The sequence below is a fragment of the Siphateles boraxobius genome, unplaced genomic scaffold (genome assembly GCF_051911475.1).
Source record: "Siphateles boraxobius isolate OS27281-9 unplaced genomic scaffold, OSU_SipBor_1 68, whole genome shotgun sequence".
NCBI classification, from domain to species: Eukaryota; Metazoa; Chordata; class Actinopteri; order Cypriniformes; family Leuciscidae; genus Siphateles; species Siphateles boraxobius.
In genome coordinates, this window is record NW_027509195.1 from 10822981 (window position 1) to 10850019 (window position 27039).

General features: G+C 40.5%; 2 protein-coding genes across 3 annotated transcripts in view; one reads left to right on the top strand and one right to left on the bottom strand.

Annotated features, from left to right (window-relative positions):
• The window catches only part of rgl2 (ral guanine nucleotide dissociation stimulator-like 2), a 27399-nt gene extending 15364 nt beyond the window's left edge, over positions 1 to 12035 (top strand). For both annotated transcript variants that reach the window (XM_077214682.1, XM_077214683.1), the window contains 15 exons: positions 444 to 497; positions 606 to 799; positions 1952 to 2061; positions 2249 to 2464; positions 2561 to 2664; positions 3256 to 3340; positions 3705 to 3764; positions 5031 to 5117; positions 5344 to 5376; positions 5470 to 5591; positions 5683 to 5772; positions 6671 to 6764; positions 8725 to 8952; positions 9165 to 9279; positions 9968 to 12035. In XM_077214682.1, the coding sequence (XP_077070797.1) occupies positions 444 to 497; positions 606 to 799; positions 1952 to 2061; positions 2249 to 2464; positions 2561 to 2664; positions 3256 to 3340; positions 3705 to 3764; positions 5031 to 5117; positions 5344 to 5376; positions 5470 to 5591; positions 5683 to 5772; positions 6671 to 6764; positions 8725 to 8952; positions 9165 to 9279; positions 9968 to 10149 (1774 nt within the window). In that variant the 3' untranslated portion in view covers positions 10150 to 12035. The remainder of the gene's footprint in view (positions 1 to 443; positions 498 to 605; positions 800 to 1951; positions 2062 to 2248; positions 2465 to 2560; positions 2665 to 3255; positions 3341 to 3704; positions 3765 to 5030; positions 5118 to 5343; positions 5377 to 5469; positions 5592 to 5682; positions 5773 to 6670; positions 6765 to 8724; positions 8953 to 9164; positions 9280 to 9967) is intronic.
• A 1602-nt stretch (positions 12036 to 13637) lies between these two features.
• Positions 13638 to 26586, bottom strand: dnase2 (deoxyribonuclease II, lysosomal). Its single transcript, XM_077214689.1, has 7 exons — positions 26287 to 26586; positions 25912 to 26017; positions 25025 to 25184; positions 24414 to 24504; positions 24155 to 24319; positions 22374 to 22589; positions 13638 to 15068 (listed from the first exon to the last, which is right to left on the bottom strand). Exons 2-7 carry the CDS (start codon positions 25998 to 26000, stop codon positions 14671 to 14673), a joined length of 1119 nt encoding a protein of 372 aa, XP_077070804.1. The 5' UTR covers positions 26001 to 26017; positions 26287 to 26586; the 3' UTR covers positions 13638 to 14670.
• Between the last annotated feature and the right edge of the window lie 453 nt (positions 26587 to 27039).

Consider the following 27039-nt stretch of genomic DNA (forward strand, 5'->3'; position numbering starts at 1 on the left):
TTTTTTGATTTTGATTGCTGCAACACTCCAAAAAATGTAGGACAGAGAAGGTTACAGAATATCCATGCTAAACAGTTTTGACACACAGGTCAAGGTGAAGCAGGTGAATTGGTAGAAGGAGAGGGTATTGTGATTGGGTGTAAAAAGAGCATCTTCAAACAAAGATGGGTCGTGGATCCACTTAGTGGCAAATTTCATGAGAGAATTGTTAATTGTATTTTCTTTAAATTTTCATTAGTTAAATAAAGCTTCAAGGGAATAATCCCTTTTTTTTAATCGCAGATTCTTGATTTTATTCTAGAATTTATATCAAAATTGTTCAACTTTTCTGGAAATGCTGTTGTACAATATCACAGAATTTGCAATAATATTAATATACCAATTATTTTCAGTAATAACTGAATGTGCATTAACCCTTAATTTTCATATGAACTATTTTCTAGGTTGGGAAATCCTCCTGGTGAGAACAAAAGTAACACTCGACAAATGTTCAACAAGTATGTATTACTGAACACATCAAGCTATAAACAGAAATGATTAATAGCCGGTAATGTCTGTATTGTGATAGTAAAGTTACAGTATTTATGGAGATTTGCTGTGTTCAGGGCAGTGTGTACGGTGTTCAGCACATGGCTGAGTGACTATCCCGAGGACTTCCGCTGTTTGAGCGATCCCTCCTGCCTGCAGCGGATCGGCCCCCTGCTTCCAGAAGACTCCTCAGGGGCGGAAATCAGGGGCCGACTGCTGAGGATCACAGAGGAGCTGAGAGAGAAAACACTGCTGTCTGGCTCACTCTCAGGTCAGGATATGTGGCTCTTTGACAAAGGCAGTCCTACACCGTTTTTTATGCGTTTGTGACAGACACAAGCTTGTCAGTCTCACTGTAAAACCACCTGTTGCCACCTGTCAAAAGAACATGGATTTCATACCTCATATTTTCATTTTGGTGGCAGGAATGTATTACTACATGAAGTTCTTGAGTTTTGAAATGAGGGGAATAATGACGTCAACAATGAGCCTTTCCTTAGTATGCAATTCTTAGATTTGATTGACTTAATTTGTAATTAAATTGACTAAACTTGATTGAAAATAATTTGAATGTCAAACTATCCTTTTAAGGTCATGAAATGGTCATGGAAAACCTGGAAATCTGGGAATTGTGAAATTGTTAGTGAAAAGTCATCGAAATTAATACAATCCTAAAAAGTAGGGGAAATTTCTATAGTCAAACTCATAGTATTCTTCACTGGCTAGAAATTGTTCAATAGAATTTTTAAAAACATTGCAGTTGGAGTTTTAAACAATGAATTTTGTAAGCGTATAAAACAGTTGGCAAAGGTTTGGGTCGGTAAGATTAATATGTTCTCTTATGCCAACCAAGGCTGCATTTATTTGATTAATAATACAGTAAAAACAGTATTTAAAATTTCTATTCTAAAATATTTAATGTCTGTGATGCAAAGCTGAATTTTCAGCATCATTACTCCAGTCTTCAGTGTCACAGTCACATGACCTGGCGATGTCACTAATAATCTAATTTGCTGCTTAATAAACATTTCTTATTATTATCAATGTTGAAAACAGTTGTGCTGCTTAATATTTTTGTTGAAACCTTGATTTTTTGCAGGAATCTTTGTTAAATCGAAGGTTCAAAAGAATAGCATTTATTTGAAATAGAAATCCTTTGTGGCATAAAAGTCTTTACTGTCCCTTTTGAACAATTAAATGCATCTTTGCTGAATAAAAGCATTCATTTCTTGATAAAAAAAAAATCTTTCTGACCCCAAACTTTTTTATTTTATTTATTTGTATTTACTTTTTTTTTCATTTAGAAGCACATTTGCCCCTTAGCAAGCATTTATGTTGAACTCTGACTGTTGGTTAGACAGACACTTCAGTTCTTATTGTCCACTTTGTCATATTCATTTCATACTGTATTGGTCTTCTACAGATCCTACCAAAGGTGTGACATCTCCTCCTGATCCCTCGGAGTTTGATGCCACCAGCATCCTGGGGTTTCCATCCAGTGTGATCGCAGAACAGCTGACCAGGATTGAGACAGTGAGACTGATCATACCACTCACAAACGTTGTCTTTACATCTGTGGAAAAGACCAGTGATTAGTCTGATACTAGAAATAATTATTTAAAGTAAAATGTTCCACAGCTTTCCACACTTTTTGAGGGATTCGGACATCTTAGACCTGTCTGTAATATCCTTAAATTAAATCCTTTTGTTTTTCCATAAGGATCTATTTCTAAAGCTGGTGCCCTATCACTGTCTGGGGTCTCTATGGTCTCAGAGAGATAAGAAGGGCCAGGAAGGAGCGTGCTGGTCGGTCAGAGCCACTATCAAGCAGTTTAATCGCTTAACTAATGCTGTCACAGCCTCGTCCTTGTGGAACACGGGTCTGAAGAGCCAACAGAGAGCAAGACTGCTGGAGAAATGGATCAGTGTTGCAGAAGTAAGAGCAGTTTAACTGTAAACTCAGACACAGACACTAATGATGTCATCAGCAAGGATAAATGACTCACATGTGTGTGGTTTGTTTCCCAAACAGGCCTGCAGAACCAGGAAAAACTTCTCCTCACTGTACGCCATTCTATCAGCACTGCAGAGTAACCCAATCCACAGACTGAGAAAGACCTGGCATGAGACAGACAGGTATGCGTTTACTTGTTGATCCATTAAAGGGATATTATTGAAGTAATCATTTATTTGTGTGAATAACAGCTTCGCCCATAGATTTCCACCCATATGGCAAAAATATGTTTGAAATACATTTTAAAATATACAAAAATGGTCAAAAAATTACATATATACACATTTACAAATAAATACATTTTGCATTTACCGAAAATTTATTTTAAGATTGGAAATGATTCGCTTGCCCCTTTTTAACATTTTAAAATAGATTTTGGCATTTGAAGATTTAAGCAAAATAGATTTTTAATTTGAAAATGTGTATGTAAAATATAATTCGGTAAAAAAAACTAAAAACTTTTGTTGCTGTATAGGATTGTAAGTTCATTACAATAAACACATTTTTAGCTTGTTTTTACAAATTATTTTCTATGGTAACATTTTAGTTGTATTTAATCTTGAATATTCCTTTAATCCGTAAAGTCATGGTTACAGTTATAATTCCCATTTGCATTGGAACGCAATACATAATGCATGGTATATGAGAATGTTGCATACTTTTTAACAATAGCAGCACAGAATAACATGAAGTCTTTTTCTCTATGCTGACAGAGAAGCTGTGAAGAGATACGAGGAACTTTCTGATATCTTCTCAGAGAAAGACAACTACTCCCAAAGCCGCGAGCTACTCAAAGAGGTTAGCCACACCACGACACAAAGCAGCCAATTCAAACAGCGTTTTCACTAATGTTATTAGAGAGCATGGAGATGCATTGATGGGAAAATATCAGGCCAATCGATGTTCTGTGCTTCATCGCCGTAGAGAACGGCATCAATTTAGCATGGCCTGAAGGGAGGAACTGATGACATGGAAAGAACGAGTAATCACAGATTCAGTGTGAGGTTGTTTTTATGCACTGTGCTTGTTGTGTAATTCAACAACATGCCTGATTTAAATGCATCATACAGTGAAATTTTTCAAACACAGGAACCGAACTGAGTGTAATTTAATTATTTATGCCTCTGTAACAACATGCACAACATTCATTTTCATTCTACAGGAGGGGACTTCCAAATTTGCAAACCATGACACTAAAATGAACAACAGGAGATTTACAGGCGTAAGTATCCTTAAATAAAGCACACACAGACACAGACACTTCCACTTTAGCATAATCAAATATACTTAAAGCTGCAGTCTGTAACTTTTTTGGGTTAAAAATTATCCAAATTAAATTGAGCAAGTACATAACCAGACAGTGTTCAAATCTATCTGCTTGCCTTAGCTCGATTCAAAACGGTAAGCTTGTAATAATGTTTTTAATTCCAGTGGTACTGGTGGATTTCTGCGGTGAAATTCGAGCACGTCTTTGCGTCATTACGCCACATCTGTACACATAAAGGAGTCTCGGCTAGTAGGCTATATTGCGTGTGAGGATGTTGGAGGTGGAGATTTATAGCCTTTTCTCACAGCACTTGATAATTAAACTTATTAATTTGATGGCGGATCCAGAGAGGTTGAAAAGACAATCACCAGTGACAACTGGAGATTCAATCGTTGTAAAATACAAAAGACTTCGTCACAGAAAAAGAGAGACTGCAACCGGGTCCATGCAAAAACAAGGATAATATCAGAAGGGCATTAAATTTGGTCAGGCAATGCTGATGTTGTTAACATTAACAATTTGAGAACAAAGTATAATTTGCACGGTTTGATGTGATATGATTAGTGATCGTTAGTTTTAATCAGTGTGATTTACTGCAATGCATTTTTTCCCTTAGTTGGTCAGAACAAAAGTAGATGTTACTTGTTCAGAAGATATTTTCGGGTGAAAATTCTCATGTTGGTCATACTTACAAAAAGTAGAATCTGTGATTACGAATCACAGTATCCACACATTCCATTCCACACTGACCGCCACACATTCTCCTCTAAACACTGGATTCATCCGCGCTGTGCCGTGCCGAGGCACAACCCACGTAAAGTTGATAATTCCACAAATAACTGCAATTGTAGATTTCGAACAGAGATGGTGACAAAGAGGAAAAACTACAGACTGCAGCTTTAAGTATATCTTAAGTTGGACCTCTGCACTAATTCTGGATAACTAAAGTACAATAAGTGCAAAATCAGTTGTTCCAATTTAGCAGACTTTAATTATATCAATTGAGTATTAAAAGTACAATTGCAGGGTATTTGTATTAAGTACATAAATATGTAAATGTATTTGTAGTATACTTAGCATAAAATAAATGTATTCCAATACATTTTAGTATATTTATTTTTCACTAGGGTAACCTAATATTATCACAGTGTTTTGTGCCGTTTATAATCTTTGATGTATACCGAAACCAATCTGCTCCTTAATGCTGTATTTCTTTTGTAGTCGTGTGCTCAGGGAACTGTGCCATACCTGGGCATCTTCCTCAGAGATCTCACCATGCTGGACACTGCAGTCAAAGACAGATTGGAGGTGATGTATAGTTCTCAGCTCGCCATGAAACACAATTAACAGAAAAATACAAAATAGAGAGTATCAGCAGCATATCCAGCTGTGAGGTATAAAAATAGCAGTGGTTTCACAATGTTTGTCAAAAATCATCTGATAGAATCGAGATGTGTCAAAACAAAACTAAGAGTCAACTTTGCATTAGCCAAAGCAGGTCATAATGTGTGAACCAAAATTTACTCTTTTGCAGAATGGCTTCATTAACTTTGATAAAAGACGAAGGGTGAGTTTATGGACATTATATACTTGATTATCATGTATTTGTGTTTCTTAAAAAAGTTAAAAAGGTATTAACATCACATTCTCCTGATTTTAGGAGTTTGAAGTCATTGCTCAAATTCGCCTCCTTCAGTCCTCATGTAAAAACAGCATTTTCAGAACGGATGAGACGTTTGTTCAGTGGTATCACAGCGTACCCCCTCTACGTGAAGAGGAAAGGTCAGTGATACTTTTGTAACTCTATGCTTAACATCTCAGATACACACTGTTTTGCTATATGAAGTGTTGACCATATGTTTTTTTTAAACAGCTACAAGCTGTCCAATCAGATTGAAGTACCGGGCGAGCCGAGTCCTGGGCGTGGCTCGAACCCTACAGTGATCATCACACAGCATCCTGAGTAAGAACATCATGTTCAGTAAACAAATGTCCTACATTAACAGCCACACAGCATTTGTTACTGTAGAGTCCAAAATTAGGGTTTTCCATTCAAAATCAAATAAAAATTGACCAAAGTGCTGTAAAATTACAAGATAATATATTGTATAAAATAGTCATTTACTTATTATAAAATATTTTGTGTCTGTATATATATATATATATATATATATATATACACACACACTGTATGTATGTACTGTATATATATATATATATATATATATATATATATATATATATATATATTTTTTTTTTTTTTTTTTAAGATGACAAATGCATTTGCACCACAATTCAGTATAGTTTGTTTGGACACAGACATTGCCAAAGAAATGGGAAAAATTGTATTTTCTATACAAAATTATGTGTATGGTAGTTGTATATTATTATTTGCATTCATTGTTGTTGTTTTTTCTCTGCTGAAAATATATGCAACAAATTTGTAGGTCATTTTTAGAAAACACTACTATATTCTGTAGTATGATATGCAGTTTTCTTATTTTGCTAAATAAATCCTGGGCTTTTTTTTATTTTTATAACTATTCATGACAATCTTCCTGTAGGCTATTCTGAGGATTAAGCTCAGTCCCTGACATGCACACACAGACGTTTCTTTCACGAGCTCTTAAGCACCGTGATGCTGCTCGAGTCGAACGAAATGAAGTTTTAAAGCAGGACAAAGACACACTTATCGTCTGCAGTTAGCATGTGACTTCAAAGCTACTGCTAATTTTGAGTTTTGTATTTATACTCCAGGTTATAGTCAATTCAGAAAGAATCAATGTCATATGCTGCAAATGGCAAAGAGCCTCCCGACAGAATACAGTTTGTGACAAGATCGTTCTTTTCTCCTGTTACAGTGCTCTCGCAGCCGTGGCAAATACAACAATGGATGCTGATGGCATTTTTGACTTCCCGTCTCCTGTCAATCACCTGCTTTCTAAGCTTTGCAAGGTAAGGGCGAATAAAGAGCTTTATTTTGATTACTTCGCAGTAATGGGCCTTTAAAAGCCCGGCTTCCAAAGTGTTATCAGCAACTTTGAGATATTTATTATTTGAGAGCCCATAGAGGCTCTTTATAGCATTTTAAAATTGCTTTTATGTATTGATCCATTACAACCTTTTATTCTGTGCACTTCGCATGAATGTTGTGAAAATTCACACAATTAGAATAGTTGGATACATTTGACTGAATTTGTGTTTCTCATGATCCAAATACATTTTAATTTAAAGGGTTATGCTTAGCTTTTTTTCCTTACTTTTTTCCCCCACTTTTTTCCCCCAGAAAATTTTTATTTTATAATTGATGAGCTAACAAGCTTTCATTAGACTTTTATTCTATTATTCCAAAATTAGGAAAATTTGACTGGTAGAAGACTTTTTGACTGGAGGTGTAGACCTGATTATTTTTTAATAAGGCTCTTTTTTATATCTCAAACTCACCTTTTAAGACCAATATTCCAGCTTTTGACATCAGCAATAGTTCTCCTAAAAAAAAAATCTGTCAGCATCATGAGCGCAGCTCCAAGCCTGTAAATCTTTCTTCCGTGGAACAGAAAAACAGACGTTTAGCAAAATGAGATTCAACAACAAAACAGATTAAATAAACCACAGACATCAGACCCTTTCGCACTACTGTCTTTAAAGCAAAATTAAAAAATGTTTTTAAGTCAATTTTTTTTTTCAAATTGAACAGAGAGTGAAACTAAAGTGCTTCTCCTCATGCGCGAAAATGAAAACAACGGTACAATGTTTAAAGATGATTTCCGATGGCGGACCAGTATTTTGGAGCTGATGTGCGAATGGTCTCTTAATGGTAAAAAGCTAGAACGCCTTTGCTTGTGTAAACAGCATATTTGCCGGTAAAGTCATTCTGCTAATTTTACGAAAATTTATGAAAATCACAGACAATTGTGGGCTATTTTAATTTAAAATGGTTCCTAATTTTTTTTGGAGGTCTCCTACAGTAGGTTCACATGCATCCAAGGTTAAAAAACAACAAAAAGAAAAACACTTTAATTTTCCCATAATATAAATTGCAGCATCACCTCTATTTTCACAGTGTGTGAAACGGTTCAATGAAGGATTCGGTCTCTCTAAACTCCTCCTTTCCGAGAGCCTACTCTGCTCTGATTGGTCAGATGACCCAGTCTGTTGTGAATGGTCGACCGCTTACAGCATGTGTCGGAAACTAAACTTGTATTACCATATCTGAATTTTCTGCTCTGAAGTCTTCCTCAGCTCGTTACACAGTAATACAAACAGTAACAATAGCGTCTGTGTTACCATATCAATTGGAGCCCGAGTCCTCATACTTTGCATAGTGGATTTGCTTTTGCTGTGCAGAAAATAGCGTTCTCTCGACATGTCGACAATATGAACCAAACCCTTCCAGGCCTCAGGTTCAGCTACAGTGTTTGAGGACGGGTCAAAGTAGACGTTGTTTGCAGGCAGCCAATGAAGACCATAGGTGGTGGCATTATGCAAATTTGCTATAGACCTACGTAGGTCTGAGTAGGAAGTAAGACTCGTTTCGGCAGTTCAGAATCATCTTTTTCTTTTGGGAGACGGTAACTCCATTTATCAAGCACTTTGATCTTCAACATTCATAAACAGCTATATTACACACTGCATGAAAGGTACTATACGATAAAGCACAATATGGGCATTTTAAGATTTAGCAACACCTGGTAACCACCACCCACAAATCCTTGCCTAAATCTAGTTTGTTCTTTTTTGAGTTTGACAGCTTGTGGTCTACTGTATTTTTTCCAATTTACGGAAAAGAGACGCTTAATTTAGCTAAATATTATATTTGCAATGACATGAGGGTGAGCAAATTATGATATACTTTTTATTTTTAGGTGAACTATTCCGAAGGATATTGTCATAATTTGTATTAACTCTATTTCAGCATGTGAAATCCCCATCTGTTTCCTGTTTGGATGTTGATTCGTCACCACCGCCCAATGATGCCACGCCCTCTGTCCTGACCACACCTACTACAGCTGTCAAATCACATCGGCGGTCGGTCTCCTGTGGCAACAACCCCACCAATAACAAAACAGAGGCGGGGCCTGAGATCAGAATCGTCAGAATACGGATGGATTTACAAGACGGCAACTTGTATAGAAGCATTCTGGTAGTCTAACTAACAAAAGTCAAATGAAAGTGAAAAAAATGAAAGTAAAAAAAACTGTGTTCCTACACTTTCGGGCTCTGAAACTGCTGTATTTCACAGCAGCAGTCCAGTGTTACATCAGGCGAACTTTTGCATTTCATGTCAGCTCCCGTTTAATATGGATGCTGTCGCTCTGTGTTCTAATGTATACTTTCTTTTCTGTGCTGCCTCAGGTCACTAGTAATGACAAAACACCCACTATAATCAGTTCTGCATTAGAGAAGCACAACCAGAATGCCCAAGAAGCCTCTAAATACGAGCTGATCCAACTGCTGCCGGAAGGGAAAGGTGATGTCACATTTTTTAAATTTCATACGGTGCTGTTTATTTTTTCGAATCACATCCTAAATTGAGAAAATATTATTTTGGGCACAATGATTTGACAAAGAGACTTATGATTAAAAAAACTGGCAATCAAATAAAATATTTAAATAAAATATAAATTAATATACACTATTTCTCAAAAGTTTGGGGTCAGTACAATTTTTAAAAAAAAATTAATACTTTTATTTAACAAGGACACATTAAATCGATCAAATGATACCGTAAAGAAATGGAATTATCACGGTTTCAACAAGAATATTAAGCAGCACAACTCTTTTCAACTGTGATAATAATGAGAAATGTTTTTGAGCAGCAAATCAGCATATTAGAATGATTTCTGAAGGATCATGTGGCACTGTTCAGGGTCATGTGAAAACAGTCATTTTAAATCGTAATAAAATTTCACAATATTACTGTTTTTATGGTACTTTTTATCAAATAAATGCAGCCCCTGTGAGCATAAGCATTTAAAAAAAAAACTTTTGAATGGTAATGTATATATATTTATTTAATTTAATATTATTTAATACAAATTATTTAAATAAAATATATATAAAAAAATAAACATTTGAACAACTGATTAAGCGAAATACATAATTAACTTTTTATGGTTGTATGAGTATTTCTTTGTCTTTCTTTTCTTCCTCCACAGAGCTAATAATACCTCCCACAGGAAACGTCTTCTATGCCATGTCTTCAGCTAGCGTAGACTTCCTGTTAAGGAGAAGAGGAGGAAATACACCAACAGGGTCTCCGTCTCTTGGCAACGAAACCAGCGCAACCTTCCCACGAATCAAAGCCAAGGGCAGAAGACTAGTCCGGACACTATTTTAACAGATAAACAGGATATTCATGTCCAAGTACTTTCAAAAGAAAAGACACAATATATTTCATTCAGCGCTCTGTGACGTAACTGTGTAATATTGACTCCAAAATAATTTTCTTAAGTCCTAATATTAGTAATTTGAATGAAAGCTTGGTTGAAATGGCTCTAAAATATGAGTTACTGCTAAACATTGCACTATTCTTGCATTTCATAAATCCATAATGAATTTCAAGACAGAATCATGTACCTTTTGCTGATGCCAGCATCCCCTGTCTACCTCTAAAGCTCATTGGTTACAGTATATTAATCAAGAAAATCCATTATTAATGAACTGAGACAGCAGATAAAAGATCCCAACATAATAAAATAAACACTTACAGAAGGTGTCTTTTACAGAAGGTGTACAGTAAATAATATAATATATTATTTATACAGAAGGTATACACCTGTCTAAACATTTCAAACCCTGAGCTGTTCTGTGTGGGCAAAAAGCTACTGAAAAACACCCACCTACCTGAAGATGTGTCGCAAAAAACACTGCCACTCTCGAATGGCCTCGCCAAGTATGCAAACTGATCGTTGCTTACTGCGTCCTTTCTCCTTAAATATTTAAACAGAATTCATTATGGTCATGGTAATATCGAGGCTCTGTTCTAAAACCTAGAAAAAAGTTTGTGAAAAAGAATACATTCTTAGGGGCTGTTTACACAACACCGTTTTCAACTAAAAACGTAAAAGTTTTGGGGCGTGAAAACGTTTTCAAAGAGCATTTAAAAAAAAAAAAAAACTATACCGTTATCGTCTCCATGTAAACTACAAAAACGTGAATTTGTGAAAACTGTGACATCATGCGCATTACATATTCATCCATAGACGCGTAGTGTTTCTTCACAAAGTGACATCGCCAACTACTGGCCTGGCAGCAGAATACAGCATTTTTAGTCCTTTTCGCAGATCCATTTGAACGGGGAACGTTTTGACAACGTTGTCGTCTGCAAAAAAATGCAATTTTGAAAAAGAAATGGCTACATTTTGAAACTGGCTTTGCGTGGGGAGCACCTATAATGCCTTGAAGTGCTGCCTATGTAGGCAACTCACTAGGTTTTGGGACAGAGCCAATAGAGTGTTGAACTGCAGGTCTCCAGTTCTGGCTGTTCTACGAAACCAAATCGATTCTTTAAAAAGAAAAAAATCCAACAAAGCTGTGCCTGTGACATTATTTTTGTACCGATAAATGCATAACGCTACGATCATCAAGAATAGAAAAAACAACACTGTTGTCTGTACCCTGATGAACCTTGCGCTCTCTGACTCGTGTGCTGTTGACGTCTCTGTGGGAACGGAGGCATGCGAGAGCACGCAGTGAGGAAGAGGGGTCTCCTTTTATTTTCAGCCTTTGGTTATGTTTGGAATAGCATACTACCATACTTACTATTGCTGCATATAGTACATTTCTGTATACCTACTACATTTGCCAGAATGTGCAGTATATGAAAAAGTTTTTATTTTACAAGATGATAAGTGGATGCTGAATTAAACATTGTACAATGTGATGATGACAGCAATGTAGCATACTCCTGTTTGAGAGCTTATCCTGGAAAAATGGCAACGGTTTCAAATACTCTTTCACCTAAATAGTGGGAAGTATACAGCGAGTAAGTCGTAAGCTAGTATTCCTTTCCAATCATAGGCTTTGTTTTTTGGTCACTTGTTTGTTCCTTATTATCATAAGTAAGTGCCTTATTATCAGGTGCTTTTGTGTGAATGTTGTTCCGGTGTGTTGCGCAGTGAAAAGCATGTTGCAGCTTCAGTCCTGTACCGTCAGATCTGTATTCTGACACGTTTATGCACTACATACCTCCTATTCTTGTAATAAACTTTAATTTTGATACAACTGACAGCTTTCAGACCTGATTCATGCATTAAAAATGTCATTACGTTTACATGTGAAAACCAATTATAAACTAGATGTTGCATGTTTCATCAACACGTTCATGATTACTGGATAAGGACTATTAAAAATGATTTTACAGAGACTGCTCTCACAACAAGCACAAATAGAAAGTGTTATACTGACTATAAAAAAAAAAGTTACAGTAATATCATTTTCTTTACATCAACCATGGCCTGCTAAGTCTCCTGCTCCATTTTTTGATCATCTGCAGTTATAAAATATATTGATAATAATAATAGTAATAGGACAATAATATTTTATATTATTATAAATAATAAATATAACTGCACACACACAGTGCTTTAACGCATAAAAGGTATTGTTTTTTATTTAGCAAGCCATCAGAGAAAATACCATTTATAGCCAATACAGGTCATTTTTAAGTAAAATATATGTTTTGTCAAATCTTTTTACCTGTTATAGCGGCACCTATTGCCCGATTTCCATAAATGTTTGTATGCTTCTTTAGAATCATACGTCGCATGTGCTCACCTAATTTTGAGAAGTTCTACATTAATCAGACACGAAAAAGAACATTTTCAGCCATATCATGTGATTTGGCATAGAAATATATCTTTTTAACAGTTATAGCATCACATATGGCCTGATCTACATACAAGTCTGCATGCTTATTTAGAATCATATTTCATAAGTAGGGTTGCCAACTTCAGAAAAGAAAAATACGGGACAATCATGGTTCTTTACAGGAAAATAAGGGACACTCAAAATATTTGTACTGTATCACATGACTTTTCAGGTTTGTATGTGTTTAAAAGGTTCTCAGATATAAACCCATTTGTTTTGCTTAACCCATTTATGTAGCCTACAATTTAATTCTAAAACGAATTTTAAGGTCACACAAAAAAGTCACATTAGACACAAACCATAGTTCAAAATAATAGCATTTATATGAATTAGAAAGCTTTTGTAACATTATACATTACATTTTAAAGAAATTAAAGAAAGTAAAGTAAAGAAAGCCTACTTTTATTCAGCAAGGATGCATTAAATTAATCAAAATTAGGTAATTAAATTAGCATTAAATTAGGAAGCATTTGAGAAACTATACATGTCGTTGCTTTGTCCCCGTACGGCCCAAAATATGGGGACGTCATGGCAAATACAGGACAGTTGGCAGCCCTATCACCTAATTTAGTGAAATTCTGAGTTTTTGTTTAGGAATGAATAGTTCGCAAAAGTAGTTTAAAAAAACAGCAACCAAATATCCTAATGTTTCGTCAATCAAATTAGAGGCGTTTTGTTCGCCATGACTCATGAGCAAAGGATTCCGGCCAACAGTTTAAGAGTTATGAGCGATTTCGTACTTTTGATCGCTAGCGCCACAATCAGGCCGACTGGGGCGAGCCTCAGTGACCTTGTAGATGGAGTGAGTACTATCAGCCCTCAAAGTTTCAAGTCTCTACAACTTACAGTTTGGTGATCACTTTTTTTACAGCAGAATGCTGATCTTTGAAAAACCTAACAATTACAATAGGTTTCAGCGCTAATAATACTACATAAAAACACAGTACCATTCAAAAGTTTGTTTTTTTATTCTTTTAATTCAGGGTGTATTCATTAAATTGATTAAACAAAAACATTAAAGAGATTTGTAATGTCTCAATTATAAAATTTCCATTTCAAATAAATCTTTTGAACTTTATAAGCTGAATAAAAATCTCACCATTTCCATGAAAAATATCAAGCAGAAGAACTTATCAACATCGAAATAGTAATAAGAAATGTTTCTTGAGCAGCAAATCAGCATATTAGAATGATGCTGAAAATACAGCTTTGCATCACAGGAATTGGTTTTCTTTATTAGTTCAGGCCTCTTTCTGAACTCACTACTGAGTACTCTGGCCAGCCTTCGTTATACAGAATAGTTCCCCCTTATTAACTATACAGAATATTTTATTATAATTTGTGAAAAGCTAAAGCAGTGACGATGTAGTTAAAGTCTCATTAGGGTGCTTTTATTTTCCTCAATTTAATACAGCAACAATATTTGAGTGATTAAAAACATCTCTACTAGAAACATCTCAATCCAATTCTCATAATGCACTTCTGGCTTCTCGAGGTCCGAGGTGATGTGCGTAATTTTGTGCCACTAGAAGCACCAAACAGAAAATTGTAACATCATCTCAACCAATGGTGAGAGTTAGGGATTTGGCTACCCATATTTTGTAACAACAGAAGTTTGCTAGAAAACAGATATTATTTTATCATTTTAGTTTTAATGCTTTTAAATAAAACACTTCACCGTCTAATACCCAATGTTTCTTAAAAATAAATTTGATCATAGCCCAAGCAAATATTTATATACACACAGTTTAAAAACACCTAAAACTTTACCGCATTAAAATTAATGTATAGCCTGTTTAGCTGAAGTTATGAGACATTATATAAATGTGAGGATTTAATCATAAATTTACAGTCCATTTGCATTTAAATGAATTGCCCTGCATATTGCTAAGTGTAATAGAAAAAGCATTTGACCTCAGAATCATACCTGTTTAACACCTACACCTGCAGTCGTTCTGCAATGCCCTGATTTCTGCAGTGCTCAACTGCATCAGAGATATTGAGCGGCTTTTTCGCACGTCTGCACTTCTCCACCGCAGGTCTCGCACTGCAAGGCGGCCGAGCGATAGGCCTTCCACACCGCAGCATCTTGGCGGCACACCGTTCCCCCACCTCTCTTTTCCTCCGCCTCGTCACGGTTGATGTCTCCTACGCAGACCCAGCCGCCTGATGTCCCACTTCCAGTGCGGCTGCTGCCGGTACTGACCGCCCACTTCGAGTGGTCCTCTGTGGCCTTGAACGTGACGCTCTGGCCTGGGGAAATGAGATCTATGTTGAGGACTTTCCAGCTGTCAGAGCAGTCAGAGGGCAGGAGGCCAGTGGAGCGACGCCAGAACTGAACCAGCAGGTCGGACTGTAGCGCAGGTGCCACCCAAGAGTGATACAGGTCTGGGTATCAAGTGAAAAAGCAATAATTACTTATTTTTTATAAAATGCATACACTGTAAAATAGATTACTGGAGTATGTTTTACACTTTCAGTCTTTCTACTTCTGTTACCTGCCATGTCTTGTTAAATTTAACTTGATAACTTTCAAAGTAAATCCTACACCAAATTTTTTTCAGTGTAGATGACTCAAAGCCATGTGTATAAGTTGAACTTCTTTTAACTTGCATGCGTTTCATTGGAACAAAATTCTGAAAAACACAAATATGCATCACAGCAGTCTAAGGGCAAGATTAGCGTAAACGGGGCAAATTAGCGTGAGAGCGTAAAACGATACTCGGTTACTAACGTAACCTCGGTTCTCTCTAGAGAGGGAACGAGTATTGCGTAAGTTTAGCTTACGCTACGGGATAGATTCATCTTCTCGAGATACTGAAGCCAAAAATTATCCTTAATTTTGTATAACTTGTCAACGCAGTGCAGCAGCTAGCAGACCTAGAGCAGGCCATCTCGCGTGCTCATTGGCTGCCCTGCGGGCAACTGCTGCAGCCTACCAGTGCGCCCGGCGTGACGTCACGCCCAATGAGGGGCGCCCGCGCCTTTATAGCGTCACAGCCCGCTAGATAGGCGTGGCTTAGCATATAAAATAGGGTCTGGAGGCTGAATTCTCTGGTTTTTCGACGACTGAAGCGAAGTCGCTCGTGGCGCGAGCACGGCCGGTTACGCAATACTCGTTCCCTCTCTAGAGAGAACCGAGGTTACGTTAGTAACCGAGTATCGTTCTCTTACGAGAGGTTCTCTCGTATTGCGTAAGTTTAGCTTACGCTACGGGAACACTTTGTCAACGCCGTGCGCGCCAAGCATCCAAATGAGAACCCCGAGCTTGAGAGGAACCCCATAAGTGGAAAAAATTAGGTGGCCAGCCACGCGGGCCATCACTTGTACATAAGCACACATAGGGAATACAGAGCAGCGCGCCGGTCTGTATAGTCATATGGCACATACCCTACTAGTGCAGCTCAACCAGGAGAGCTGAGTCATGAACGTGATCTGAGCAGGAGATCTGGGCAGAATACACCTCTTTTTCAAACTGACAATAGTTTAGCCTGCAAGGCAGGAACTTCTAGGTTATAAAACCTGACAAAGGTAGACGGGGAGCCCCAGCCCGCCGCTTAACATATGTCATGGATAGAAATTCCACTTGACCATGCCCACGACGAGGCCACGCCTCTCGTGGATGAGCCCTGATGCCCAGAGGGCATTGCAGACCTTTTGACGCGTAAGCTGCCGCTATAGCGTCCACTATCCATCTGGACAGGCTCTGTTTCGAGGAGGCAAGCCCCTTGGCGCGCCCACCAAACGAAACGAAAAGCTGTTCCGAACGCTTGAAGGAGACGGAGCGCGTAATGTAAAACCTCAGCGCTCTGACAGGGCAGAGGAGATTCACATCACTTTCGCTGTCAGATGCTGGGAGAGCTGACAGCGAAATAACTTGCGCTCTGAATGGAGTGCCCATCACTTTAGGGACATAACCATGTCTAGGTCTGAGGATGACTTTAGAGTCATTTGGTCCGAACTCAAGACACGACGTGCTGACAGACAGCGCGTGCAGATCCCCTACAGGTTTTACTGACGACAGTGCAGTCAGAAAAACGGTTTTTAGTGATAGGTATTTCAACTCCACGGAGTCTAGTGGTTCAAATAGAAAAGCTTTCAGGGCCTCGAGGACCAGTGAAAGATCCCACATGGGAACCCACGGGGGGCGCGGCAGATTCATCCTTCTAGCTCCTCTAAGGAAGCGGATGACCAACTCATGTCTTCCCAGTGACTGGCCGTGCGTCGATTCCGCGAATGCTGCTACGGCCGCCACGTATACTTTGAGCGTGGATGGGCAATCTTCCCTTATCCAACAGCTCTTGTAGGAAGGTGAGCAGATGCGCCACCCCGCATGTCCGCGGGTCTAGACCTCTGTCGGTGCACCATCCAGAGAACACCGACCATTTAGACGCGTAGAGCCTTCTCGTGGAAGGGGCTCTAGACTGTGTGATCGTGTTCATCACTCCTTCTGGCAGGGCAACGAGTACCCGTTGATCAACCATGCATGCAGAGACCAGCGCTCTGGATGGGGATGCCAGATCGTGCCGCGAGCTTGAGAGAGGAGATCTGCCCTCACCGGAATCGGCCACGGAGCTGTATGTGACAGCCGTGCCAGTTCCAGGAACCAAGTCTGATTCTCCCAACGCGGGGCTATGAGGGGCACCGAGTGGCGCGTTTCCCTGATCCTCTTGATCACCTGTGGCAACAGAGAGACCGGAGGGAAAGCATATAGCGGGAGGCTGGGCCAAACCTGGGCCAGCGCGTCCTCGTCCTTCGAGAAGAACGTCGGGCACTGAGCGTTGTCTTTTGACGCAAACAGGTCGACTTCCGCTCTGCCGAATAGGCGCCACAGTTTCTGGACCGTTTGGGGGTGCAGGGACCATTCCCCTGGGGGAACATTGTCCCTGGACAGTCTGTCTGGGCCGTCGTTCAAATGGCCAGGCACATGCGCCGCCCTCAGCGAGCGCAGGTTCGTCTGTGACCAAATAAGGAGGCGTTCCGCCAGATTGCAGAGATTTCTGGATCTGACACCGCCCTGACGGTTTACATAGGATACCACAGATGTGTTGTCCGAGCGGACAAGAACATGCTGGCCCTGTATGAACGGGAGGAAGCACTTCAGCGCGTTCTCGACCGCTATCATTTCCAGACAGTTTATGTGAAAACCCTTCTCCTGGTCTGACCACTGGCCACTGGCCCCGAGTTGGACGCGTCTGTCGAGATGACCTTCCGATAAGAGATGGTTCCCATCATTACTCCCTGCTGGTACCAGTCGGCCACTAACCAGGGCTGCAGAGCTGTTATGCAGGTCTGAGTCACTCTGATTTTCTGGCCGCCAGACACCCAGGCTCGGCGAGGCGCGCGAGCGTTCAACCAGCGTTGGAGCGGGCGCATGCGCAGTAGGCCCAGCTGGAGCACCACTGCAGCTGATGCCATACAGCCCAACATCCTTTGAAATGTTTTCAAAGGGAGAAAGCTGCCCTTCTGGAAAGATGCGGCTATGTGGCGAACACGGCGCGCGCGGTAAACGAGCCGTCATGGTCACCGAGTCCAGTTCTATTCCTAAAAAGGAAATTGACTGGCTGGGCAGTAATGAGCTCTTGGTCCAGTTGACCGTGAGACCCAAGCTTTCCAGATGACTGAGAACCACTGTTCTGTGAGATAGTAGTTCTGTCTCTGACTGTGCCAATATCAGCCAATCGTCCAGATAGTTGATTATGCGCAGCCCCTGACTTCTCAGGGGGGCGAGCGCCGCGTCCATGCACTTTGTAAATGTACGGGGTGCCAGGGACAGGCCGAACGGCAGGACGGTGTATTGATATGCCTGACCGTCGAAGGTGAATCTCAAAAATTGCCTGTGACGGGGTACTATCTGAATCTGAAAATAGGCATCCTTCAGATCTAGAGAGATAAACCAGTCCCTCGGGCGAACGTGCGCGAGGATTTTCCTGGTCGTAAGCATTTTGAACGGTCTTTTTGCAAGCACTTTGTTCAAATATCTCAGATCTAGGATAGGTCTGAAGGCTCCGTCCTTCTTGGGTACGAGAAAATATCGGCTGTAAAAGCCTGACTCGCTCAGAGAAGGCGGCACCTTTTCTATAGCCCCTTTGCACAGCATCTTTGCTATTTCTGCGTGAAGTAGGTGTGCTACTTCCGCATTCACTGTCGTCGCGGTCCGGGCTTGAAAGCGCGGGGGACGGCGAATGAATTGCATAGCCCTGCTTTACTGTGCTCAACACCCATTCTGAAATCCCTGGGATAGTTTCCCACGCAGCTATGCGAGCCGCCAGGGGGCGAATGGCCTCCGGGTTCAGACCGCCGCCATTTGCGGGCTTGTGAAACTGAACCGGAGCTGAGAGCGCGGCGCGCGTGCTCTCGGTTCTGGGCAATGGCCGCTTGCTGACCGCCGAGACCGGCTGACTTATCTGAGATGTCCCGATCATAAGGGATGGGGAACATACTTTTACCACACTTTGACGCGCGAGCAGCGCTCTGGGCGGGAGAGCTCTCTGTAAGTGTGAGCGCGCGCATGCGGGCACGAGACTTACAACTGTATCTGACGCCCCGATCATAGTAGATGGGGAGCGCTTTATTAACGCCCTGTGTTTTGTGATAACACTTAAACGCACAGGCGGGGCCCGGGGGGAGGTTTGTGTTAGCAAGCGTGAGCGCTCTCTGGCGGGCACGAGACTTACGTTCATAACCTGCTTCTTTGATCGTGTAACAGAGCGGGCAGATAGTGGGCACAGACCTGTGGACACATTTCTTACATTCAACACTCGAGCGGCTTTTCTGCGCTTTATGAGAGTGTGCTCTGTGAGTGACACGGGGTTTGGAGTGCTTATGTGTAGGGGTGAGCACTGGGGCGTGGGCACATTCACTACACTTAAAACACTGACGGCGTGAGCCGGACCAGACATTATACTCTTTTTGAGAATTCTCTGGGTCGCCGTGAAAACGGCGTTTGTGTGCAGGCGAGAGGGTGAATAAACCGGCTCGTTGGCTGCTAGTTGAACCACTGCAGTAGCCTGTTCGAAGGGGACTGACAGGGAAATGAACTTTGACGGCGGTCCGGCCGCAGCGGGACACGCGCGTCTTTTCTCTCTCGCTGTTAGGAGGGCTTCGCGTGCTCAGACTTCAGCGTGAGTCTCTGCCGAGGCCCTCTGGGGGGCAGCGGTCTGCGACAGCTGTCTGAGCGCGATCTAGGGCGGCCGCCCTGACGTCGCTGCGAAGGCTGATGCTGAGGCTGTGCTGGACGCTGGGTGCTGGTTCGCACAGGAGGCTGGCTTTGTCTCTCGCGAGAGCGGCCTGTGGCGGAACTCGAGCGTCGCGGCAGGAAGAGGTTCATGGCCTGCGTGGTCTTTTGCACCATAGAGAAGCGGTCAATGATCCCGTTCACCGCTGGGCCGAAGAGACCAGTGGGGGAAAGCGGCGCGTTTAGAAAGGTGGCTCGCTCAGTTTCCCTCATATCCGCGAGCGTTAACCAGAGGTGCCTCTCCGTCACGGTTAACGCGGCCATGGCTCGTCCCATGGCTTGGGCTGCGGCTTTAGTGGCGCGGAGAGAGAGATCCGTAGCGCTTCTCAAATCCGTAACCGCAGCTGGGTCCCGGCCCTTCTCATCCCATTCACGGAGGAGGTCGGCTTGCAGGATCTGAAGCACAGCCATCGAGTGTAGAGCAGACGCGGCCTGGCCGGAGGCGGCATAAGCGCGGCCGACCAAGGCGGAAGTGGCTCTGCAGGCTTTAGACGGGAGCCATCTCGCGGAGGGCGGGCAAAGGTGCGCTGCGACCGCCTCTTCCACTGGGGGAATCGCTGTGTACCCTTTCTCGGCGGCGCCGTCCACTCGGGAGAGCGACGCGGAGGCCTGTGACTGAAGTCTAGCAGAAAACGGTGAATTCCACGACTTCGTCAGCTCCGCATGAAGTTCCGGCAGGAATGGAGCGGGCCTGGTTTCTGAAACTGCGCGGCGGCGACTTTGAAGGAAGCAGCCGTCGAGCCTGTTCGGCGCGGGTTCCTTCGGCAGCGACCACTCGAGCCCAAGACGGTCAACCGCTTGCGTCAGCAGGCGCATAAGTTCCGCGTCAGCTCCAGCGCGGGTACGGGCGGATTCCTGGATTGACGAGGAGGCGGAGTGAAGCGACCATTCCTCGCTGTCTGATGCCAGGATAGAGCAGCAGTCTTTTGTGACATGTCCCACGGACTCATCCTCCGAAGTGACGGCAGTGAGGCTCGTAAGCGGCAGTTGCGCGTCGGTGAGGAGAGGTGGGGAAGGTGAGAGCGAGGCTCGAGGGAGGTTCTCCTGCGAGCGCGTCGCTGTGGCCACAGGTTCCGGCTGTCTCAGGGAACTTCGCTTCTTTCTGCGCGGTCCCACAGGAGGCGGAGTGACTGCTGTGGTGTTGAATGCTTCGAGTCGAGCCCGCAGGGTCGACAGCGGAAGCTCCTCACAGAGCTCGCAGCCCCCGGACGCGAGGGCGAGCTCTGCGTGTTCCAGGCCCAGGCAGAGAGCGCAGATCAGGTGGCGGTCTCCGGCGCTGAGCGGGGCTTTACACGAGCCGCAGGAAGTGCGAGGCATCTTTAAAAAGACGCTCGCTGCTCTTTTAGAATAATAGCAAAAAAGGATACGTCGCCGGATAGCGTAGCTCGCACGGATGGCTGAAGGTGGCGAAGACGGCCGGCTTCCTCAGCGCTGTTCTAGGCTGGCTGTTCGCTGTTCGACGGCGGCGGCGGCTTCTCTCAAATCCAGCGATGCGAAGAGCTCGCTGAAGAGTCGAAAAATCAGAGAATTCAGCCTACAGCCCCTATTTTATATGCTAAGCCACGCCTATCCGGCGGGCTGTGACGCTATAAAGGCGCGGGCGCCCCTCATTGGGCGTGACGTCACGCCGGGCGCACTGGTAGGCTGCAGCAGTTGCCCGCAGGGCAGCCAATGAGCACGCGAGATGGCCTGCTCTAGGTCTGCTAGCTGCTGCACTGCGTTGACAAGTTATACAAAATTAAGGATAATTTTTGGCTTCAGTATCTCGAGAAGATGAATCTTTCCCGTAGCGTAAGCTAAACTTACGCAATACGAGAGAACCTCTCGTAAGAGAACCCAAAAAGCGCCAATAGGAGTGGGAAAGTGGGAAGAGTGATCTTCTGACGACGAGCAAATTAAAGAAAGACACAGCAGATAATTTCCATACTGATCAATGCGATCTACAAAAGCAAGGCAAATTAACATCTAGTTTGAGACAAGATTCTTTTGACTGTCAAATAATGGCACAAATACCAGTAAATTGACTTAGTAAATCACCTAGCATGACTTATTTATTTAAACACTCTCCTCCCATAAATGTTGCATCTGAAAATAAAAAAGCACGCATAAGCACGATAAGTTCAGCCACAAAAATAACCCTGTCCACGCCTTCAGTGCACATTTTTCACTGACTTTAATAAATCCTGACTGTTTTTTTTAATGCCAAAAGAGGGTTTGTGCTGCTGAAAACTGTTAGTAAACCTGCACCTAAGATGTCAATCTAGTACATATTTGCATAGAATAACTATTTTTTAAAAACTGCAAACAGATGCAAGAAAACAACATCCTCAACATGACCAGAACAGATTTGTTTAACAAATAGAGCTAAATGTTTAACTCTTGATCGTTACACGTTTGACTGGATGGCATTAAAGTATCACTTACACAATTACATCAGTATTAAAAATGAGTCTTACCATTGGCAAATGATGCACCTTTTGCAAAGCTAATGAACTCGGTTCCAGCCAACGAGAGGAGTGATATACTGCGATTGGATGGGGAGGGGGAGGAAGTATTGTCCCATCGGCCCAGTGTGTGTTTACAGAGCTGAGCCATAGCAGGAACAGCAGCGGCCAGGGAAGCAGGGATGCTGCAGTCATATATGTGAGGCTGATTGATCTTTAACTGCTCACCTGTAAAAAATTATATTATAGGAAATAGAAAACATTAAAAATATATTACATTACTGTCACAAAGACAATCCACATATAGTAATAAAGTAAGTAACAACAATAATGTATGTATGTATGTATATATATATATATATATATATATATATATATATATATATATATATATATATAAACACACAAAATATGTCACAGGGAAATAAAGAACATTACATGAAAATATATTACATTACCATAAGAAAGAAAAAACACAGATTTTATTATTATTACTTTTTATTATATATATTATAAATATTATTATAAATATTATATATTAACAATAATATTTGTTTATATATACATACATATAAATGTAAATCGTTAATATTTGTATTATTGCCAATATAGTTGATTATTCCAACTGTGGGCTGGTTATGAACACATCAAAGCTTATAATAATAATCTTTTAAAAATGTTCTGGTGTCTATTACAATATTGCTCCCTGTTTTATAGAAGAAATAAGCCACTTAAGGCCACGTATATCTGAAATTTACAGCCTTGACTGGCTTATTTCTGAGTATCTCAACCTTTCTTCCTTATCTGACCCATCCATTTCAGGCCTGGTATAGTCCAATAAAAAGCTAATGTTTGATTAGGAATAGTTTGAAATGTATAGATACTGTTGGTGTCCTTCCAGGAACAGGGTTGGGAAACACTGGCTTATTTCTTTATTACTATTATCGGAAAGTGATAATACTGTGATTTACAAACACAAGACTGAATAGACACAAAGACTGGCACAGTAGTAGGTGTTGTCACTATGGTTACTGTGTCAGAAGGATTACTCTTGTCACTATGGCAACTGCATCCCATAAATGTTTTGTCTTCAGAAATTGCATATGAAAATTATTACAGAAGAATTTCACGCAGCATTTTTAACATCAGACACTATTTAAAACAAGCATATGAAAATTTAAAACATGCTCATCATGTATCATGGATCATACTAGTCCACCTCATTCATACATGATGCAGTCATATAGTCCGGCATTAAAGTACACCCAAAAATAAAAAAAAATATTGGTAACCAGTTTCAGTTCCTAATGACGTTCATTTTATGGACAAATAAACAAATACAATGGAAATCAATGGGAACCGAAACTGTTTACCAAGAGAAGAAATAAAGTCATACAGGCAAGGAACAACAGGTGAGTTTATTTTGGGGTGGACTGTCCTTTTAAAGTGCGTTTAGACTAAAATAATTAATGCAAAATATGTGCAAAAACTGCATACCTATTTATTGCTTTAGGACAATAAATAAAAGAGCTTATTTTTGATAAAAAGGCCATATTATGTCCTTTTGCATTTTTGGGGTACACTAGAATAGGTTTTCTTGCTTGAATTTTCAAAATACACATCAATTTTCACATATTTGACATTGTTGCAGCACCTCTCTTACCAGTGACATGTTCAATCCCAGAAGAAATCTCAAGACTACAATCGAGGCATTTCGGGGAGTTCAGAAACTGTGCGCACTGATATAGAGAATAACTCCCTTTGTAGGGACTTTAAACGCATTGGAGGCGTACCTATGGTCTGAAAGCGCTCAAAAGGATATGTGACACAGATGAAGTTCTGTCCATTACTTATGCCAGAACTGGGGTATGAAAACTGGCCAGCTGATTTAGGAGAGGGGAAATGAGGTGTGCTGTGGACCAACCAGAAGCCCTGCTGCTTATCAAAGACAACAACCCCTGGAACAAAGGAAATAGTGTATATTAACATGATCCACAAAATAAATGTGTGTTTATGTGCCATAAATAGCACTTAACTGCAGCAAAACTTCACCTTTGGTGTGGCCACAAATGCTGCTTGCATCTTCAAAAGGCTTCTGTTGTGGTGGCTGGTCATTATACAAGATGTATCCAACATCACCGCCCTGGAAAAAGTTAAAGCTCAAAGCTTCTTCATAATAAACATGCCCTTGTGAGCAGCATGTGATATAAAGCATATGTTCCTCTTTTATTATGAAACAATTATGTGCACATAAAGCACCCATTTCAGCTTTTTTTGTGCATGTTTGTTAGCATGTGTGTACACAGCAAAAACACTTATGAGAATAAGTAAAATAGGTATCTGATTTGTGCCAATTTTATGTGTGGTAGTATAACTAAATAGATTTTAAATATATTTATAATTAAACCCTGGAATGTAAATGCCAACGCAGGGTTTTAATACTTCTGCAAAATGGGGAAAATGTGCAGACTACAGAACAGGATAAGCTGAGTAAGCTTCTCTAGAATCAGCCAGAAAACGACTAATAATGAAAAAATTTGAAAAACAAACCCAAAAGTTGGTTTAAACAAAACTGGACATTTCTCTTTTTTAATTTAGCAAACAACTTTATGATAAAGTCATGTCGTGCTATCATAATTGCATAATTGGAGGGTGAGCTGTACCTCATATAAAGGCCCTACTGTTCTACCAACAGCACTTTGACTGTCATTAACTAAAGTCTTCCCATCCATCCATCCCTCACTCTCTCCATCCATGAAAAGATACTTCAGCCCCTCCTGCACAGGGGAATGACGCAAGTGTGGAAGTTTATACAAGTAAAACCTGCAAGGAGAGACAGAAAAGAGGAAAATATGACCTTATCACATGGATGAGTACATTTTACATGTACTAGATCTATGTATTAACTTATAAGTAAATTAATTTTTAAAAAATCTAATATATATATGATGTTTAGATGTGAATAAAAGCCTAAATTCAATCTGTTCATCATACAAAGTGATCAGGTCTCTTCAGAAAATGTGAACTAAACCGCTCGATTCATATGGATTAGTTTTATGATATCTTTATGAACTTTTTGAAGTGTCAAAGAGGTAGTTGCGTAGCTGTCAATGGAGGGACAGAAAGAATTTGTGTTCAGAAGATAAACGAAAGTCTTACGGGTTTGGAACGACATGTAGGCGAGTAATTAATGACAGAATTTTCATTTTTGGTGAACTATCCATTTAAATAGTACTGTTGTGAATAAGTTGTTTAATTAATATGAGGTCAATTAAACTATTATTTAAATAAATCAAAACAATGGCATTTAAAGTAGTTTTAGTTGAAGTACACAACTATTCAAAAGTTTTGAAGCACTTAGATTTTTTAAATGTTTTTTACATCTCTCTCATCCTCACCAAGGCTGCATTTATTTGATCAAAATCACTGTAACTTGGACACTGCTTGACATGACGTCAACTACCCATCATCTTTGATGTTACAGCATGTCACAGCTATGACTGTGATTCAAGATGTTATGTGTTTCTATGCCATTTAAAAATATACAAACCAGTCAACAGGTTTCCCTTCATCATCATAACATGAGATGGATGAAGAAGCTCCTGAAGCATGAAGGAGGAGCAGAACATGAAGCAACATGATGGAACTTAAAGAACCTGAAACAGTACAATAGTTTCATTTGTCTGTCGAGTAAATCAAGTGTACAAATACAATAACAAACCTTCTAAACAACACCACTTTTACACTGATATAAACAGTTTGACCATTAACGGGTAGCCTATAATGGATTATTACTCCTGTCAGTTTTTAGTTTTAATGTAGGCATTTGCTTATGGTCTAATAACAAACTGTGACTGAACTGCAAATAGCTGCAATAATGATCATCGATATTTAAGTATTGACAGAAATATAATCTTTAGCCTACCTTAACTAAGGCAGACGTTCTGCTGAGACAGAAGTAACTGAATCATATCAGTCCTTCCGAAAGCGAAACTTTAAAAAAAAATTCTCATGTTGTCACATGTAGCAGGTTCATTGTAGACGTAGAATTAAAAGCGAGTAGAATCGCATTTAGCTTAAACCTAAAATGGGCGGGGATTGGTGACCATGATGTTTTCATAAGTGCTCGGATAATAAGTATTTTCTTATTTGAACCATTGTGCATTTTCAATTCAGTGTCTCTTACAGTTTCTCAGTGTCATTATTCATGCGTGTATTATTATTCACAGCGCTGCTAAAACAGGGAGAGTTGTCACGCTATAACTGTAACTTTTCTCACCGCCGTCAGGAAGAACCAATCTCAGTCGTTTGTGATGACTGGATTAGTTGTCGTTGTTGTTTATTTTTTTAAATAATTTTACAGCGATTGATGGGGACGATTTTCATTTGTATGCCAGATGCCAATTGTTATTAACATGTTCAATTTTTTTTTTTTTTTTTTACTATAATGGTCTCTAACGAGGCAAAAACATCCTGAGATTGGTATGGCGCTCAATAGAGTATTAGTTATTCTGAGCCCTAGTGCGCCTCCTGAAGGAACCACTTTTTTGTTATTTACAACCATATTCAAACACCGACGTTATGCAAGTCAAACATATTAATGAAGCTGAATTAATGGTGCATGCACCAACATGAAACGTGTCAGTTTGTAGCAAATGTTAGAAGAACAATACATATT